Raw genomic sequence first — 19,376 nt, forward strand, 5'->3', positions numbered from 1 at the left:
TGTCAATGCAGTAGTGCTGAGCAAAAGTGTGAATAGAGCTCCAAGTAGCTGCTTTGCAAATGGTGTCAAGGGGTACCTTTGCAATGAAAGCCAGAGTGACCCCAGTGCCTCTTGTAGAGTGGGCTCTTGGTGTAAAAGGCAGAGTTCTTTCAGAAAGGGAGCAACATAGCTGGATACATTTGACTATCCACTTTGAGATGGCACCTTTAGAGACGCGATCTCCCTCTCTGCCTGTAGCTACGGAGACAAACAGTTGGTCTGTTTTTCTTATCGGCCTGGTCTGGTCTACATAGTAGAGGACAGCTCTCGCATATCTAGAGTGTGTAGTTTCCCCTCAGCAGAGCTTTTGGGTTCTTGGAAGACGGCCGGAAGCTCAATGGACTGGTTAACGTGGAATTTAGAAATGAACTTAGGTGAGAACCTAGGGTGTGTTCGTAGAACCAGTTTATCCTTATGAACAGTAAAGAAAGGATCCTGCACTGACAGAGCCTGAATTTCACCGACCCTTCTTATGGATGTAATGGCTACTAAGAAGGCAGTTTTATAGGTCAGGTGTTTGAGACTGGCTTTATGCATGGGTTCAAAGGGGGGGCCCATGAGTTTAGCAAGCACCACATTAAGGTCCACTCCTGGTGGTGGGTTAGAAATTGGAGGGTGGAGTCTCTTTACCCATTCCATGAAGGCTTTAACCACTGGTACTTTCCACCACAAAACCTTGTTATGGGAGGTGGTGTAGGCTGACAGCGCCGACAGGTGTACCTTGAGTGAGTTAAATACCAACCCTGCATCCAGCAGGTGGAGCATGTAGGTGGCAATATTGGAAGGAGTGCAATCAACCGGGTTGATTTGCTTATTCTGGCACCAGATAATGAATCTCTTCCATTTATCAAAATAACAGTGCCTCGTGTTTGGTTTACTAGATTCCTTTCGGATGTCCATGCACCTCTGTGGTAAGTTGAGATGTCCAAACTCTACGACTTCAGGAGCCATGCTGCCAAGTTCATTGAGCTGGGTTGAGGATGCACTGTTTGACCTTGGTGCTGGGATAGTAGGTTGTGCCAGCACGGGAGTCTGATGGGTTCGCACACTGCTAGTCTGCGTACGTGTGGGAACCACGGTTGCCTCGAACACATGGGAGCAACTAGGATGAGCGTCATCGATTCCCTGTGCATCTTGTTGACCACCTTCCTCATAAGAGGTGTTGGTGGAAAAGCGTAGGCAAACATCCCTGACCAGTTCATCCACAGGGCGTTCCCCTTGGAGTCTGGCTGAGGGAACCTGGATGCGAATCCTGGATATTGCCTGTTTTCGCTTGTGGCGTATAGGTCTATAGTGTGGAAACCCCACTGTGAGAAGATGTCTTCTACGACTTCTCTGTGTAGACATCATTCGTGTTCTACTGGGAGGGGATCTCTGCTTAAAGCGTCTGCTAGTGAATTGAGATCCCCTGGAACATGTTGAGATGACAGGTAACTGTTCCGTCTGAGTGCCCATGTCCACATTTTCTGGGCAAGCCTGGACAGATTTGGCGAACGAGTCCCTCCCTGTTTGTTTATGTAAAATATCGCTGTCATACTGTCTGTTAGGATCTGTACTGACAGGTTCAACAGGTGGGGTTTGAACGCTCGAAGCGCTCTGAAGACTGCCAGGAGTTCTAGCATATTGATATGATTCTTGGCCACTGTGTGAGACCAGAGACCCTGAGCTGTGTGGTGGAGGAGGTGTGCTCCCCACCCCGACAGGGACGCAAGCGAGTGTATTAATATTAAACAAACAAACACGCAAGTCTCTACTGCAGGTTAACGCGCGCCTTGTTAGTAATTACATGCGCAATAATGAACTATGATTCATAAATTACGTGCAACAAGCGACGTTCAAAAAATAAACACAGAACTGTTTCCTAACCAAAAAATATTAACATTAGATTTCACTCAGTTTTTTTTCTTAGGTAAAATACAAACTGATAATCCTTGACTTTTAGACTAAAAAAGTTAATTTAGCTTGCTTCATCTGTACTTATCTTCACTGCTTCCAGGATAAGTTTCACTTCAACTTCAAACCAATGGAGAAATGGAAATTCTAAAATCTTCTTGGAATACTAAGATTTATGTATACTTTAAAATAATTTACTAGAGCTAAAGAAACTGTAACCTGCCTCTAAGGCAACTACAATGAAAGGCAGTTTAGAACTCTGATGAACATTCCAAACTACCTCATAATCTATTCCCTCCAATCACTGCTGCAGAAAGGACACTCCATCTTGCTTTGGGGAAACAAGTGATTCCTGTAAGTTTCATTAAGGAATATTTCAGTTAGAATTCTCAACTCTTACCAAACATAACCCAAACATCACTCTATAAATATTAATCTACATATATTGTGTTTACTTGTAAATGGGAATGCTGGAAAGTAATTAAAATAAGAATTCTTAATTTAGTGTTCACTAAAAGTGTATGCTGAGGAAGCCTTAGTAACCCACCTTGGAATCCTAACACTTTTTCTTTTAAAATGATGTACCCTTGAAACTCTTGACATGTACCATGGAATCCTGACACTTGTACCTCCGGATCGTAAAAGGGTTTCTCCTTTGACAGGTTCTCTCTTGTCCACCAGTGTACAAGTGTTGGCGAAACGAGCACTAGATCGTCCCACTGACCACTTGCCTGAGACCACTGTTTCGCCAACCATTCTTGCATGGGTCGCATGCGCAGGCGCGCGTGGGGGACCAAGTAAATACATGACGCCATCATGCCTAGCAAACGCATCGTTTTTGCGCACCCTTATCTGGCGACCGGGCTGATATTGAGGAATTTGCAGTTGTAGATTCCGAATTCTTTCCTCTGATGGAAAGGCCAACCCCTCTTGAGTGTTTAGTACAGCTCCTAGGAACTGCTTGGAGGTGCTTGGCACCAGGCTTGATTTTTTCTCGTTGATAGAGAAACCCAATTCAAAGAGGAGGTTGATTGCTCTTTCGATGTTTGATCTGCAAATTACTGGGGTCTCCCCCGTGACGAGCCAGTCGTCCAGGTAAGGGTACACTGGGATTGCCTCCCTGCGTAGGTGTGCTGCCGTCACCGCCAGTACCTTGGTGAATACCCTTGGAGCCGAGGCTATACCGAAGGGCAGCACCTTGAACCGGTAGTGCAGACTGTCCACCTTGAAGTGCAAGAATCTTATGTGCGCTGGGATCATGGAAATATGAAAATAGGCTTCTTTAATTTCCAATGTTGCCACGTAATCCCCCCTTTTTAGGAGGGGGATTACTTCTTCGAGAGTAGTCATGCAACATTTTTGGGGCTAGACATACTTGTTTGCAGGGCGTAAGTCTAATACTGGGCGCATTGTCAATTCTTTTTTTGGAAATTAACAAGGGGGGTCCTGGGAGTCCCTCTGCCAGAAATTAGTCCTGGCTACGAGAGACTTACCCAGAGTCTTTAGGTCACTATCTTTCACAGAGAAGAAATATCCCAAACATATCAGTCTTTGTCCTGCCCTGGGGCAGTCCACCTCCTTTCCTCAAGGAGGATCTTCTGGTGGTTCAGTGAATGTATCTTTCAACGTGGAGGGTGGTTGTGGGGGCGCTCTAGCTGTTCGATGCAGTATCCTGCGGATACTGTGGACAGCACCCATCTGTCCGATGTGATCCCTTCCCATGCTTGGGTGAAATTGGAAATGCGTCCCCCTACTGGGGATGCGTGGGAAGGGACCCTGAGCGGAACGTCACTGCTTTGCAGGAGGCGTACCGCCTCTGCCGGGGCTGCCTCTACCTCAACCACGGCTCCTCTTGTTACCTGTGCCGTAACTCTGGGTAGTCTGCTGGTTGCCACCCCATGATGTACCCTGTCCCTGTGCATAATTGGAGCCCCTCTGGGAATTTTGGCCACGTGAGCGATGAAAGTTACTATTCCCTCTTCGATTTATGGGCTTATTCGTCAACTGTCCCAGGGACTTTAGAGTATTATACTCTAAAGGTTGTTGTCTTCAGAATGCAACCGGACATGGCTCTACCCTCCGACCTGGGCCAACTGACCCTTTAGTGGTTCCAGTGCGGAGTCAATGAGAGCAGCTACCTGTTCCCACTGGTGGCAATTATAGCTTGCCAGCAGAGTGGTGGAGTTGGCGATTCTTGCCTGGTAAGCGGATGTGGAGGCTACTTTCCTTCCTAACCGATAAATTATTTTGCTCTCCTTGTCTGGGGGAGCCTCAGATGATGATAGAGGGTCCCCGCTCTTTTTCTGGTGTTTGTGATTACCAAGGAGTCGGGCTTCAGTTGACCCCTTATGTGAAGAGGGTCTGACTGGGTGGTCCTGAACATCTTCTCAATTCTGGGGTTCACAGCTTTGGTGAGATTAGGAGTGAGAAGGGAAGGATCAATTCTATGTTGGATTGATTTGAGAATAGGAATGTCTTTAGCAATGGGTCTCTTGTCCCCCACTAGCTCCTCTGCAAAGTCCCTCTCTTCCTGGGCCCCCTGAGTATCTATGTGGAAGTGCTCTACAGATTTAGCCAAGACCTGATTTAGAAGGGGCTGGTTATCTATAGGTGAGTCAGTAACCTGTAGTCCCTTGCTAACTGGGGAGTCCATATTGTAGATTTCCGCGTAGTCTTCCTCCTCCTCATCATCATCTCCATAATACTCGACCCCAGTTTGGTCGTGCAGCACCAGTACATCTGGATCATCCTCATTCTGTTGGTAAGGCTGAATATAGTAAGGGTCTGAAGACAGTCCCTGAGCAAGAGTATCAAGCCGAGATCTCTTATTAGGAGGCTGAGGGTCCTTGGATCCTGAAGGAGTAGCATTGTCAGGTGTATAGCTAAGAAAATGCTGCAGATTTTTTTCATAAAAATTAGCTAAGGAAGACATTCTCCTCATCACCCTGTCTATGTCCTCAGTGCTCCATTCTCTGGGACTGGGGATGACCACCTCCTGTTGAGGTTCATCTTCTAATCCCATATCGTAAGGAGTGGGATGGACAGGGGCAGAGGTCTTAGATTTGTCCTTATCTGACGACCTGTGTTTGTCCTTATGTACCTGGGGTGCAGAAGTTGAATGTGTAGACATTTTCTGCTGTTTGTCCCCTTTCCCGTGAGTGGAAGAGTGTTTCCCTGACTGTTTGGCCTTTCCGGAATCTTTAGACGCCTGGCGTCGAGATTCGGGGGTACTCTCTCTCTCTTTTGAGTGTGTACGTCGGGACTCAGAGGCAGATGCCGCACGGTCTGCCGGAGCCGACTTTGGGTGTGTGGCTTGGGGATGGAGGTCAGATTCGTCTTCTGAAGAATGTACCTCCGTTACTTTAGTGAGCGAGGCACTCTTGGCAACTGTGGACGGTTGCCGTGTGTCATGCAGTGATCTCGACCTGGAACGCCCAGAGGACAGCGATTCGGTGGACCGCTCTCTTTGTGCCTCTTTCTTCAGTGAACTCGACACGCGTGTCGAGTCTCGGTTGGCCTTTGTGTTCTTAGATGTAGAAGAAGAGAGGGTAGGGCTTGTGTCGCCGGGTGTGTTCCCCATAACTGCCCTGCCAGACAATCCTCTGAGGTCGGGGACTAGCGCTTGGGTGTCTTTAGACACCCCTGTGCCCTCGCCGTCCGAAAGGGCAGCGTCGCTGCCATCACTGAAGGCACCCACCGCTTCCATGGCCTCGAGCTGCCTGGCGTGGTGGGCCCAACGTTTAGTGGAGCGGTCCTTGAGTGTCTTAGCTTTAAAAAGCCTACACTCTCTGCAGTTAGCTTCGGGGTGGTCCCTCGGCAAGCAGAGATTACAGGCGTCGTGTTTGTCAACCCAAGGGTACTTGCGGTTGCTCTTGGGGCAAAATTTAAATGGAGTACTCTCCATATGTCACCTTATGGCAGCGGGCTAGTGTGTGTAGGAAAATAAGGAGTGTAGATTATGTTTCCACCCCCCACTCTCCCTACTTGCAGGGCGGAGGCCAGAGGCCTTCCGAGGCCCAAAGTCGTGCAGCTCTCAATGGTTGTTTGTTCTTCGGACGGCGTCGATCTTCTATGTCTCGACGTGGGAGTGAAAGAACAGGGAAATTAATATTGTTTTTTTGCAAAATGGCCTAAAGCCAGGGAACTCCGCACAATGCTTCCGACAAGTATGGCGGAAAAAACTATCTGAGGGTCCTACACGCAGGAGGGATCATGGGTACAGTGGACGCCACACTAGGTATAGTATTACTGGCATGCCCTGTGTCGACACCCATTTTCGAGTTTCGAAAAACAAACTGTAATACTCTGCAGCTTCCACTAGATGTCGGCCTATGCACAGCATGTGAGCTAAGCAGATTCCACAAGCCTCAGAAATATATATATATGTTTCATCATAAGTTTGTATACAAATGTTGAAAAGTTGTAGTTTCAGCTAAATCAACAAAAAAAAAATGTACATACACTTGGGTCTAATTCCGTGTGTGAATTGGCTGCCACTGAGAACCACTACCTACATTGTCCCTCCACCAACTCGTGCTCTCACTCAACTTGTCTTCCATCCACCAATTACAAGAAGGGTAGAGAGGCAGGCACCTACCGGTGAACCGCAGGATAAACTCTTTACTTTCAACGCCGTCTTTCTTCCCTCTGGTCGTTTGTAAGAGAACTGCCTTTGCAGAGCTTGCCTGGGAGCGAAGCTTCACATGGTCATAATACACAGAAACTGTTAACTTCACAGCCAGAGGGTCAAACGTTTTGAGCCAGGTCTCCTGTAACCAGAAAGAGGTCAAGCGTGTAAATGTGTTTTAGGTACTAATATTATTATTATTATTGTTAGGGTATTTATTGAGAGTGGACCTAGCTCCAGGAATCATAAAGGGAAGAACACAGTGAGGGAAGCCGTGGAAAAGCAAACAGGGAGCTGACAGGGGAGGGAGTTGCAAATGGTGATAAAAAGGGGGCAAGAACTCGAAGGGAAAACAAATCTGAAAGCGAAAGGAAGGTAGGAGAGAAGAGGAAAAGAGGCCAAGCACAAACACTGACGAGATAGTTCAGAGGTTTTGGGGGCAAGAGAGAAAAGAAAGGTAAATGGTGAAAGGGAGGAGAAATTGAGAATAAATAAGCAGCATAGAAAAAAAGAATAGGATACAAGATGAGACGGTGGAAGAGAGAAGTGCCACAAAATGAAAAAGAGTGGAAAAAAGGGTGATAAACATTTTTGACCGAATAAAGAGACTATTGGGAAGATAAACAACACCACCATAAAATACAGCACAATGAAAGATAGACAAGAGGGTGAGGGCAGGTGATCAGAGGAAATGACAGAAGGGGAGTGACTGGCGATATTTGTACAGCGTGCACTACTCTCAGGCGTATTGAAGTAAGCAGGAGAGCGATTGGTGTTGACAGGGGCAAGAGATCTAAAGAAATTCAGAAAAGGTAGCAACGTGGAATGAGAGAAAAGTGAAAAGAAGCAAGGTATTCTAGGAGTGGCTGATAAAGGACAGTGCTTCTCAACCAGTAGGGAAAAGCACCCAAAAGAGAGCCACATTGCTGAGTGAAGTGACAAAGACTAGCATGGGATTTTGTATAGGCATTTGGCAAACATTCACAATTTAATGCCCAGGTACTAACCTCAATTATTCTGGTACTGGTTTGACATGACTGGTAATTTTAATACACAACAGCAGCTGTGAGCAAAATCCACAGTACTTACACCACTGCCAGGTTGCACCATCAAATGCCCAGGTTCTCACATTATTGTGAATCAGAATAGGAAGCAAAAACATATCATTACAGCTGTGGCACGCCTCCACACTTTGAACCATGAGAGTATACACCAAGCATGGAATGTTTGTAATGCAGTACTTCCTTCCTCAGCCTTCTACAATTTACAGGACAGTAGTTGGCAATTGGTGACTCCACCCCAAATCAGCCAAAACTAATAACATTAAACCAAAAAAAATAAGAAAATAGCAACCCTACCCTTCCATGACAAAAAGATAAAGCATCACAACATAACATTGTTAGGGAGACTTCTCAAGAATGTGCTAATTTACCTTAACTTTTGAGAACCCCCAGCAACTTTGCTGGATTTCTAGGATTTTAATTTTTACCGGGAAAGAGTGTGAGGCTTTTTTCCCACTCATTCATGTATTTTGATGTGTGCTTTACTTTTGTGTTCTGTGGATATGGAGTTTTTAGACAAACTCCATAGGCATCATCTTTTTCTTGTGAGTCACACAGCACATTCAGTGCAGTGGCACAGGGATGTCCTTCAGACTTCCCAAGATTTAAATACCTTCTCTGGGACTGACTACTGTCTCCCAGTGCATGTAAAGTTAAATTGACTTTGCTAGTCTTTTTTAAATGTACAGACCCAGCTCACACTATCTTCCTATAGAGTGCTGGAGGGGTTGCCTAGCATCCCCTATGTCTAAACACTGATGTAACAGACAAATGTTACCCTTTCCTCTTGAAATGGCTGGTGGCAGTGGTTTTAGAACAAACTACCATGATTTTTTCCGACCACGAACACCGGTAGCTAAAAATTGGGTCAGCCAGCCAAAGACCCCTCTGTAAAAACAGACTCCGGTCATCTTTTTTGCCGTTTCTTTTAGGAAAGGTCCTTCTTGTGTTTAACTCTGCGCACCAAACCAGGTTTGGTCCCTTTGTCCGATGGCCTTTGGCGGGCTCCAGTGCTGAAGCCCTCCTCTGGCGCCTGAGTGTCTGGGGTGGACAGGATGTGAGGGAGGTGCCCGAAACTCCCTGTGCTTAAGTCTCTTAGGAGACCTGAATGCACTCTGGCGTGATTGGCTGGCTGACTGTCCGGCAAGGACAGCCACCCTGCTAGGTGAGTGACAGCTAGGCTGGAATGAATGGGGGAAAACTGTGTAAAAGCCGGTCTCTGGGACTTGGAAGGCAGAATCGACCACTGGAACAAAATAACCAAAGACGAGCTGAAGGAAGACGACTTATGCAACTCCTGGACCGTTGGTTTGCCCGGTGAAGCCCTGCTGCAGGTCCGAATTCCCTGAAACTCCCTCGACAGAGAAGCCCCTTCAAGGATGACTTCTTCCCTTGAGCTGGTGGGAACAACCAACTCGCAAGCCACCTGGACACCGTCTCCATGCTGGTCGAATTTTCTTCAGAGTGCTGTTGAAAACCAGATAGCCAGTGAGAAGGATACCAGTTTGTGGACTTTAAGGCACTCACACCTTAAAACCGACGTTTAGCCAAGCTTGTGGCTTCTTCCCTGGCTAGTGCAGGAACCTCCAGACATCCTCCTTGTCCCCACATCTGAAGCTCAGGATCAGCGAGATCTGCAGAAACTGCCAGGTACAACTGCCTCAGCTACAGCTTTTCTTCATCCATAAAGTACTGTGCAAATGCAGTGTGGAAATCTTTTCTGCCGCGGTGAAAGTTTGTGAAACTTTCCAAACTTTGGAGTCTTGTTTGCTCCTAAATCGACATAACTCTTTTTCTGGCAAACTACTACTAAAGTTCCTGAAGTGCCATTTTGCTCCCACTTCAGGGGAGCCTAACTTGTTCAGAAACTTATTGGTTGTCTACTGCAGTGTATTATAGTGAGATATTCAGCTGCTTCTTACTAGTGGAATCTTTTCTAAATGTGTAAATAAATGTATATTCTTTTACCAAGAAACCTTGTGTAAGTTTTTGTTTGAACTACTGTGATTGCAAGTCCTTTGTGTAGCATCGTGTACTGCTCACATCCCTCTTGAGATAAGCCTGGCTGCTCAGCCACTGCTACCACATAACTGTATAGTACAGGCTTGTACCAAAGGTGAGATTGTGCTTACACCTGTAGTCTTAATTGTGTGTAGTATTCCCCAAGGGTACTGCATGCAATTCTGCCTAAGAAAAATAAGAGAAACAGAAAACATGAAGATGGAAATTATAGATACTAAGTGGCATGTGGTGTATCAAGGACTCTACCTCACTATTTATTGCAAAAGAGTCGTCCTGACACCACACTGTATTAAGTAAGTAGACCGCTTTGTGAATGCCACTGGTAATGCTGGCGTTCCCTTTCACCCATAAAGGTTTAAATGGTTGGGGGAGGGAGGAGTTAGTGAGGTCCAAGGTGACAACCCCTATAAAATGAAGAAGGAATGCCAGAATCCCCAGCCCGTGAGAAAATAGGGAAGGCTAAAGTCAAGGAGGAGAAGTCTCCACTCTTCTCTTGGAATGAAGCATAGGGTAATGGCCCAAAGTGTAGCCCTCATAAGTCTGATGGAGCGAAATTCCTACTTTTTTTTTATACCCCCTTACACTAAATATATATGTGGGGGGTATATGATATAATAGTAATAGGTGGGGGTATGCGGGGGGGGGGTCACCCCTCATATATATGTGGTGTAAAGGGGGTTTTAAAAAAAGAAAAAAAGAAAAGTTGCCATTTTGGTCCGTTGGCATTATGGAGGTCGCAGTCATCACATAGATCCAAGCATAGGCGCAAGATGAGAGATCTATGATAGTAACCGGTAACAGAGTTGCTTCTGCCTGACTCGGCTGAACCGCGAGGTCACTGGTGTCCTTACACACTACACTAGTCTATCACTGGGATGTACAAGAAGGTAGTCTTGTTGGAGGGTACTAAATCATGGTGTGAAGGTTGTGAAGACCAACTCGTTAGAAGATGCAAGAGGCAAAGGATTTTCAAACTTTGGAGTTTCTAGCTGAAACATGCATTTTTTCCTGGAACTTCTAGAACAACACCGCATTTTTCTATTGAATTTGGTGCATATGGTAGTACCTTCCTTCGCCATGTGCCCAAAACATTGCCATGGAGGAAGAAGGGAATAGGAGTTGAGGAACAATATGATTTGGTTGCCATGGCACTTGTGGCTTGTATTCTCTACAGCACCATTTCTTATCTCTTGTAGGTTTCTGTCATGTTAACCAATGAAGGATTGTGTTACTCTTTCTTAGGCATTCAGGAGTTCTCGCGCAAGAAATGTGCATGCTCTTGCTGCATTACGGGGCCATGCAGTGTTTGGATATACTCCCTCTCTTCCAGCAGCGTTCTGATGAGAGCTGAAAACGGTTCAAAATGCTGCTTTTCAGAATGTGACAAGCTTCGTTATTGTCAGTTCAGTCTGTCACATATCACCAGAAAATATGGCAGACATATGAAATAATACAGTGTCCTCTTTTCTACCTTAGTATTGGGAGGGTCACTAGTGACATATACATTTTTAGAATAATGTTCATAGGGTAAGTTAGGTGACTAGTGTGAGGATGGTTTTTGATTTATTGCAGGTTTGGAACGTTACAAGGATAGGATGTGACTCACTCCACTTTAATTGTGGTTATAATTAGTGGAAATAGAAGTGAACTTGATAATCCAACAGGAACAGTTTGTCTTGTGTTAGATGTGACTTGTTCCCTAGCTAATGCCACTGCCATTGCTGATGCCCAAGGCTCTGGCGAGTCCAGATGTTTCTGCACTAGCTGAAGCAGTGACTACACATTGATCGAAGGCGCCGAAGTGCAGTGGCAACACAGATAAGAATAGTGTTTTTTTCTCAGATAGATTCCTGCTTATTATTGCCTCACACTCAGAAGAAGTTGCATGTGAAACCCAGAGGTGACCAGGTTCTAGGCACTCTACATACCCTCACCACACCATCCATGCAGCTTCCAGTAAGCGATTGTGCACCAACCATAACTGCCTCTGATATGTAGCTCTGTGGTGGGGCACTATGTGGAAATATTAATGTGGAACATATATGTGGGTATTGTGCTTTATACCGTCCTTAGGCTTTTTGTCTGCCGATAGTGCAGGCCGAACTGTGCTTGGGCTCTATGCATAGCTAGTGTATATTATTTTGAAATGGACACTGTTCTGCTGCCACTGTCTGAGCACTGTGATGGGGGGATTGTGGAGGGCCAAGGTGGATTGGTATCATGTAGGAGCATTGCACTGGGACATTTTGCAGATGGGAAATGGGCAAGGAGTGAATGTGTAGAGATATACTGTGTAGGAGTGTAGACCATTCCAGCAAGGGAAGAGTGGCCAGTCCATGGGAGACTGATTTCCAAATATCCCACCAGAATAGAGTGTTTGCTGAAGGAATGATTCCATACTGAGTGAGTTTCCAGCTGGTTCCTAAAATCAGATACTGAATTCTGAAGGTAAAGAAAAACCCCAGTTAACCCCTAACTGTCCATAGATTAATCAGGATAAAACCTGGGAGGAGAAAGGTAAGGGAACCGCAGGGAGTGAAATTTGAACACAGGAGAACTCGTGCTAATATTTATATGCCCTGTGGTCCCTCAATTACATTGAAAACGAAATATGATTAAGTTTCTTGAAGGCTAAGTCTACTTCATATTGAAAAATGAAATTTTAAATTGAATGTATGTAAAAGTAAGATTCCTTTAAAGTATAGATAGTGGCTTAAGCCACTGTTGAGTCCCTTGAACCATAGTGCGAGTCACAACAACTATTATCTGAGGGATATCTTGCCTTTGTGCAGACGAGGAGGCCATAGTTATAGACCGGATGTTTGTGCAACAAAATACCTGGTCAAAGAATTAATTATATTTAGTAAGAACTGTGCGAAATTCAACCCCCTGCATTCCCTTATCTTTCAATGTTCCAGTAGATTCAGGTGTAACGTGGCCGGAACCTTTTTTTTTTTACATTGTATTTGTTACAGACAGTGGAATAATAGATTTTCAGCCCAAAATTACAGGTAGGCTGGAACCCACGCACAGATGCATTGAAGTTATGCAGGCATACATAGATTGAAAGTTGCACTTGAAAGTAGAAAGTAAACAGTGCACCCTCACAAGCAAATTTAAAGTTGCATATACAGCTATATTCAAAGTCACACACGCAGAGACTGAAAATAACTCACGTATGCTATAGTGAAAGTCACTTACACATATTGTTAGGGAGAATTCTCTGTGTAGGCTAATTTCCCAAACCTAGTGAGTCCCCCAACAGCTTTGCTGGATTTTTGGGGTTTAATATTTTCTCCTGCTAAGAGTGAGACTCTTTTTCTCCCACTCTTAGGCATGATTTGAGAATGTCCTTTGACTTTGTAATGTGTTTTATGGGCTATGGGGTCTTTTACTCCATAGGGCTTCATGTGTTTTTGGTGTGTTACACAGCACCCTCAGTGCAGTAACACAGGGGTGTCATAGTGACCCCCAAACATAGACTCCATACCCTGGGACTGACTACTGTCTCCCAGGGCATGTAAAGTCACCATTGACTTTATTAGTCTTAAATAGTGAACAGAACCAGTACAAACCATCATATTGTGAAAGTACTGGTAGGGGTAATTTAATTGCCCCAGGGTCTGTTTTTCAAGGGGGCACTGTTCAGTCCCCCTTGTCGAGTTTCTGGCTGGTGGCAGTGGTTAGCACGCGAAATATTCCACCGGAATATTTCCTATGGGATTTTCCCATTCATTTTAAAAGCACCACTTTTTTGGTGCAATGTTAAAGATACCGCTGGGTTATTTAATATTTATTCCCCGGTTGGATCTTTTTGCCAGGACTCTGTTTTAAAATGGCGTTTGTGTTCGCCTCTGTAACTCCAACCCAAGTCGAGCCCTTTGTTCCACTTTTGGCGGGCTTCTGCACCGAAGCCTCCAAAAGTGGTGCCACTCTGTCTGGGTCTACAGGATGTGTGGGAGGGGGGAAAAGGGACCCTGGACTGAGTTGCCTCTGCAACTCAAGTCGCACTCTTGTGTGATTGGCCCAGTGGCAAGCCGCCCGGCTCACCACTTAGCATGTTTGAGTGACAGCTAGGACTGATGAATGGGGGTTTTCTGCATAAAAGCAGGGCTTTGGGGACTGGAACTTCAGAAGTCGTCACAGAACCTAAAGAATCCGAAGAGGGAGAAGCTGAGCCAACCTGCAACGACGACACCACCGGTGGAGCCCTGCTGAACTGAACTCACCACTTCCCAACAACAGAGAAGATCTTCTTCCTGGAGAGTCTTCTTCCTTTGAGCTGGTGGGGTTAACCAGTTCGCCTTTTTCGCCTTCCTGGATCGTCTCGTGGTCGAATCGCCCGTGCCAAGCACCCCGGTGGCCGGATAGCCACGCTTCATCCACTACTGCAAATAAAAGGGTAGTACCTTTTAACCGGGAAACTCCGCGGCTGGTTTCTTCCCTGGCAGTGCAACGACCTCCAGCTTTCCTCCACGTTGAGATCTTCTCTTCCCCTGGACGAAGCACCGACTTGCACCCGCTGCCAGGCACAACTGCCCCCGCTGGAGCTTTCTCGCCATTTCAGGTACTGTGTCCCGCCTGGTCTCCCTTGCAACAGACTGTTCAAGGTGTCCCGTAAATCCTTGACTCTCTATCCTGGGGTGACCTCGGACCCGTTAACATAACTTTTCTGAACTGATCCAACTCCTTTTTGAACTATCTGCAAAGACTTTTAAAGTGTACTTCAACTGTGTGATCTTGGGCACATTCCGCCTTGCTCTCTCCAAGAGTGGGCATGGCCTATGAACTTTTTGCTCTACAGTAGACCCTGCCTTTCTTGACTTGCTGTGGTTCTTTAAAAGTGTTGGTATTGTGTGTTTTCCTATTTCTGCCTTTTCTCTCTCTTTTTAAACTGAATTATTGGAGTGCCATCTAAGGTTACACGCTCACCTCTGTTTTGCAAATAAGTGGTGTCCTAACTTAGACTTGTCGAATAATTTAATCAGGGAGGTGTATATATTTCTAGTGACTGTGTTTGAACTTGCTTGACATATTAGTGCCAGTGTATTTTTACATAAATAATTATATACTTTTATACCAAAGCTCTGGTCAGTGTTTGCTTGTGCTGCTGTATTTGTGTACCTAATGTGTATACTCTATATACTGCCTAACTCTTCTTGAGAGAAGTCTGACTGCTCAGCCACAGCTACCAGGTAAATCTGGGTGGTCCAGACTGCTACCAATTGGGTTTACTGCTAACACCTGTAGTCTTAAACTTTTTGCAGTGGTCCCTAAGGGAACTGCACAGGTTTCTGCCTAACACATATTAAGAGAAAGCTTTACCCATGTGTATTGAGAACACACTATGCATGTGGATTCCAAGCAGGATCAATTAATCACTGACAGCAATTTCGAATTTAAACCTATAGGATCCCATATATGCTGACCATAATCTACATGCATAGGGCCCACACATATACATTCACTACCTGACACATGTATAGGGGAGTTCAATTGAATATATAGGAAGAAATGTCATTGATTACATGGCTTGTCTCCGATATCCTTTTCTTGATACGGGAGAAAATCCAATGTTTTAGAAAACTTGCTTTGTGTTGAAATGTTATATCTGATGCACTTGTTCATATTTAGACTGAAGCAAAACGAGAATAGACATGTTTAGAATGCCTACTATCTTTTAGAATAAAATTTAGTTAAATTAACATTTTTGAATCAAGAATGAATACTTGTATAGACTGATAGTGAGATTCATATAGGCAGTGTGGTGTGTCGGAAGAAGGAGTCTGACACATTCAGGACATTCTAACTTGCTTTTAATTAACTTATAAGAAGGCCTATCTTGCCCTATTGCTAGATGGGTTTCCCTGCCTAGCTAAAGGAACTAAAGGTGCTCTTCTGTCGTCAGGATGTCTCAAACAAAGAAATGCATTTCATTGAAACGTAATTCTACATGACCCTTCCACTAATAAAATCGACTTAAATGAGGCCAGGAGAATGGCTTAATTCCCCTGGTATTCTGTGATCTTCTGATAGTCTTTTTATACCAATGTCTCTCTTTCTTGTGTTTGTTTCTTAATACAATCTTCTATAATAGTCTCTGGATATCTCTGATTAATTATTGTAGCTCTTGTACTCTCTATAGTGATGTGTCTGACATCTTTCCTTGTGACATTTTCTCACATTCTTGTCTAAACTTGTAGGCCTCTCATAATCTCTTACTCCAGGCTTTCTGAACTTGTATGTGCTTTGATCCAACTTTGTATTCCCCCTTTGCTGGGTTCTCTATATGCATTTATCTTATTCACTTGATAGTCTTATCTCCTCTCTGTTATTACAGGACTGTATCCCATACTTTCTCCACTCTTCACCTTTTAACTCATGGGGTAATTTCCCTTCTTTCATTGTTCTTTGTTCGCAGTCTTTATCTACTTCCCACAAAGGGTTAATCATTCTTCTCTTTATCTGTTTTGCACACTTCCAGTTAATCAGTTTTGTATTCAATATTTCATAGTTATGACTGGGACTAGTTTCTCTCTCTGTGTAATGTTGTCCCGGTGGCCTCCCTCTTATCCCGTTCTCCCCATTACCTGTCTGTATGCAGGGGAAGGCTGTAGGGCATGGCCTTCGCTTGGGTATTCCTCTTCGGTGTTTGCCTTCTCATTCCTCAGTGTCTCTGGCCTCCTGTTCTCGGGTGCTGGCATTAGGAAGCTGTTCACTCTTCCTTCTCCGATTGTATCAGTGCGGTTCGTTGAGTGTCCTACCCACCACGATATGGATGTGGTACCGCCACCACCTGTTACAGGATTCTGCTCTCCTACTTTGCAACGGTTTCTCCGTTGCTGGAGGCACCGGGCCTCTGGCGTGTCAAACTGGTGTTCTGTACCTTCTTGAAAGTCATGGGCTCCGCGGCTCACCTCAGGTCTACCTCTCCAAGGCGTGATCACGTCAGGGGGCTTCCCATGCATATGCTAATCTCTTCTTCTCCATGGTACTCCACTCATCTCAGTTAAGTACACATCTTTTCTTAAAGAGGCATCTTCTTTTTCAGGGTGGTTCATTTCAGCATGGCTTTCAGCCAGAAATGCTACATTATTCTTCATAGCAGATAGTCCCATATATGCTAATATATGGCTTAGGGAGTTCCTCACAGGAACTGGAGTCCTTGTCCCCTAAGGGGGAATTCCCTCCCAGTGAGGTCCCGCTTGCCCAGACCCCTAGGGAGGGTATTGCAGAGTGGGCTCACCTCAGTAACCTCAAAGAGGGAGGCTCCCCCTTGGGGAGAAGGGACAAATACCCTTGATTCGTCACAGCAGGTAATTTGGTTTAATGTTGGTGATTATTGGCATGGTTTTCCTATAGCTTGGTGTGAATCTCCAAGATGTAAAGCTGGAGACCAACTTGGTTGAAGTTGCTTTATTCTTTTAAATACATTTCTATTTTTTACTACCTCACTGTCAGTTCTTTGCCCTGAATTGTGCGGATGGGATTGTATGAACGGCAGCGCGAAAACGGCATCTCAAATCTGCGTGAGCCAATATTAAAAACACACAAATGTTTCTACAATGCCATAATAAGATATTATAGCTAGACTGGCTACACCAAATTGCCAGTCTAGCCATGTAATTGCACTTATCATGTTTGCTTTATCATAGCTGCCAAGTTAAAAATATCATGCCACACTAAGAAATGGCTAGATGGCAACTCCAATAAGCCAGTCTAGCCACGTAATATCACTTATCATGCTCCTTTTATTATAGATGTGCAGTACAAAATGATATCCCTCCAGTCGCCCTCCATTCTCCGGTTCTCCGTCCTCTCACTACCCCCAAATCAGTGCCCCGAGCCTGCACAAACCAAACACAAGCTCATTTGCTTGCTCCTTCAAACACACATTCACACAACATTCACTAACTCATTCACATAGCATTTAACCAGCATTCACACAGCAGTCACTCGCTCATTCAAATGCGCAACAATACACCATGCGCGCCCTCATTTGCATTCACACCCAACCACTCATCCATCATACACTCTCTCAATCACACACACATATACAGACTGTAAGTTTGCAGAGTAAAGTGAAGTAAAGCTCAGACTCAATGGTGGCATATTTTGGGGTATAAACCTCTATTAAAATAAGAAAATGTTGGAAAATTCCTCTTTATCCCTAAAGATATGAGGGTGTTTCCCTACTTCAAAGAAAACTAGTGAAATTGTCAGGAAGTCCAAAAATAAAGAGTCTGCCACTGTTGTGTCCAAAAACCTGCTTCTGCCCCTAACACTTATAATCTAAAGTAACTGTGCAAGGATGATCTATTCTTAAAGCAACAAGTGTTCTTTGTGTTCTCAATCAACAGAAAAGTTCCAAGTCTCTCTGTTAATAGAAAGTGATGAAATAAACAATGTTCATGAATGAAATACTACCATATTAGGTTTGTGCTCGTTTCCCCTAGAGTTCTTCTCAATTTCCCCTTTGTCTCTTAGGCAAATGTCAGTGTACAATTCACAGGGATAGGTTTAGCTTCACAATCCTTTTTCTTGTCAACTTTATACAGTCTGTTATAAAATGTAGGATTCCTTTTTACCAACTCCAGGGTTCTTGACGCTCTCAATATCTCACATGGCTGCAGGTCCCAGACTCGCAATATAGCTTGGTACACTCTCCTGCCAAACTAATATCCTCTTGTGGCTCATGTGGGTGCAAGTCCCAGACTCGCAATGTAGCTTGGTTCACTCAATTGCCAAACTAGTGTCCTCTTATGAACTCTCTCTCTTTCATGTGGGTCCCAGACCCTTTTATTCTTCCTTATATTAGGCGCTTGCCTTTCACATGGGTGCGTGTCCCAAATTCGCAGTTCATTAGTATATATGTTTGGTTCACTCGACTGCCAAACACCTGATTCCGTGATCTTAGTTATTCTTGACTTCTCATAGGGGTGCGAGTCCCAGACTTGCAATTTGTTATCATAACTGTTCAGTTCACTCTCCTGCCAAACATGAGATTCACTTCTTTTGGGGTTTCTCATGTTCCCAACCCTCTTATACTTTCAATTCCAAATGGGTGCATGTCCCAGACTTGCAATGCCCCATCAGGGTCCGAGAAACCTTCTTCTCCAATGTTTGTATTCACCCCTTGCTGCCCCAGACCTCCAACATCTCCTGGAAAACCTGCGTACCTCTTTCCTGCTTCTCGGTAGGCACTGGCATTTCTCCAGCCTCTGCGTTGTTCTTTGAGGCTCCGGCAGCTCTCCAGTGAATGGCTTGGTCTGTCGGTGTCTCTCTCTGCCCGGCTGCATGTCTTGCTTTGCAGGTCTGTCGGCGTCTCTCTCTGCTCGGCTGCATGTATTGCTTTGCAGGCAGTTTACCTACCCGGGGTCGCCCCGAGGTACGTATTGGCAGCCGCTCGAACTGTTCTTCCAGCTTGGACCACATTCGGCTTCTCCTTCTCGCTTCATGGCTTCTTCGCCTTTGGGTTTCCTCAGCCCGCCTGGTGCACGGCTCCCACAGTTCCTCCTCAGAGAATCGTTCTCCCTCGCTCTCCGCGCTGAGATCCTTTTGAACTCCTGTGTTGGCCAGCTGTATTCATTTGGGCAACTGACATCTCATGAGAAGTTAGACCACTCATTTTGCTTCTCCTGATTGATCCTCAGAATCTCCATGATCATCATCTTCACAGTATTCTCTTTCAAATCAGACTTAGTATTCTCTTGTACTCTAGGTTTGACAAGTAT

At 45.0% G+C, this 19,376-nt stretch overlaps 1 protein-coding gene across 1 annotated transcript in view; it reads right to left on the reverse strand.

Moving 5' to 3' along the window:
• The window catches only part of LOC138488252 (uncharacterized), a 2,582,589-nt gene that overhangs the window by 1,408,485 nt on the left and 1,154,728 nt on the right, over nucleotides 1-19,376 (reverse strand). The window contains exon 16 of the mRNA XM_069615092.1: nucleotides 6,530-6,701. Coding sequence (XP_069471193.1) covers nucleotides 6,530-6,701 — 172 coding nt within the window. The remainder of the gene's footprint in view (nucleotides 1-6,529; nucleotides 6,702-19,376) is intronic.

This window comes from Ambystoma mexicanum, chromosome 9 (assembly GCF_040938575.1).
Source record: "Ambystoma mexicanum isolate Mex_15411 chromosome 9, UKY_AmexF1_1, whole genome shotgun sequence".
Lineage (NCBI taxonomy): Eukaryota > Metazoa > Chordata > Amphibia > Caudata > Ambystomatidae > Ambystoma > Ambystoma mexicanum.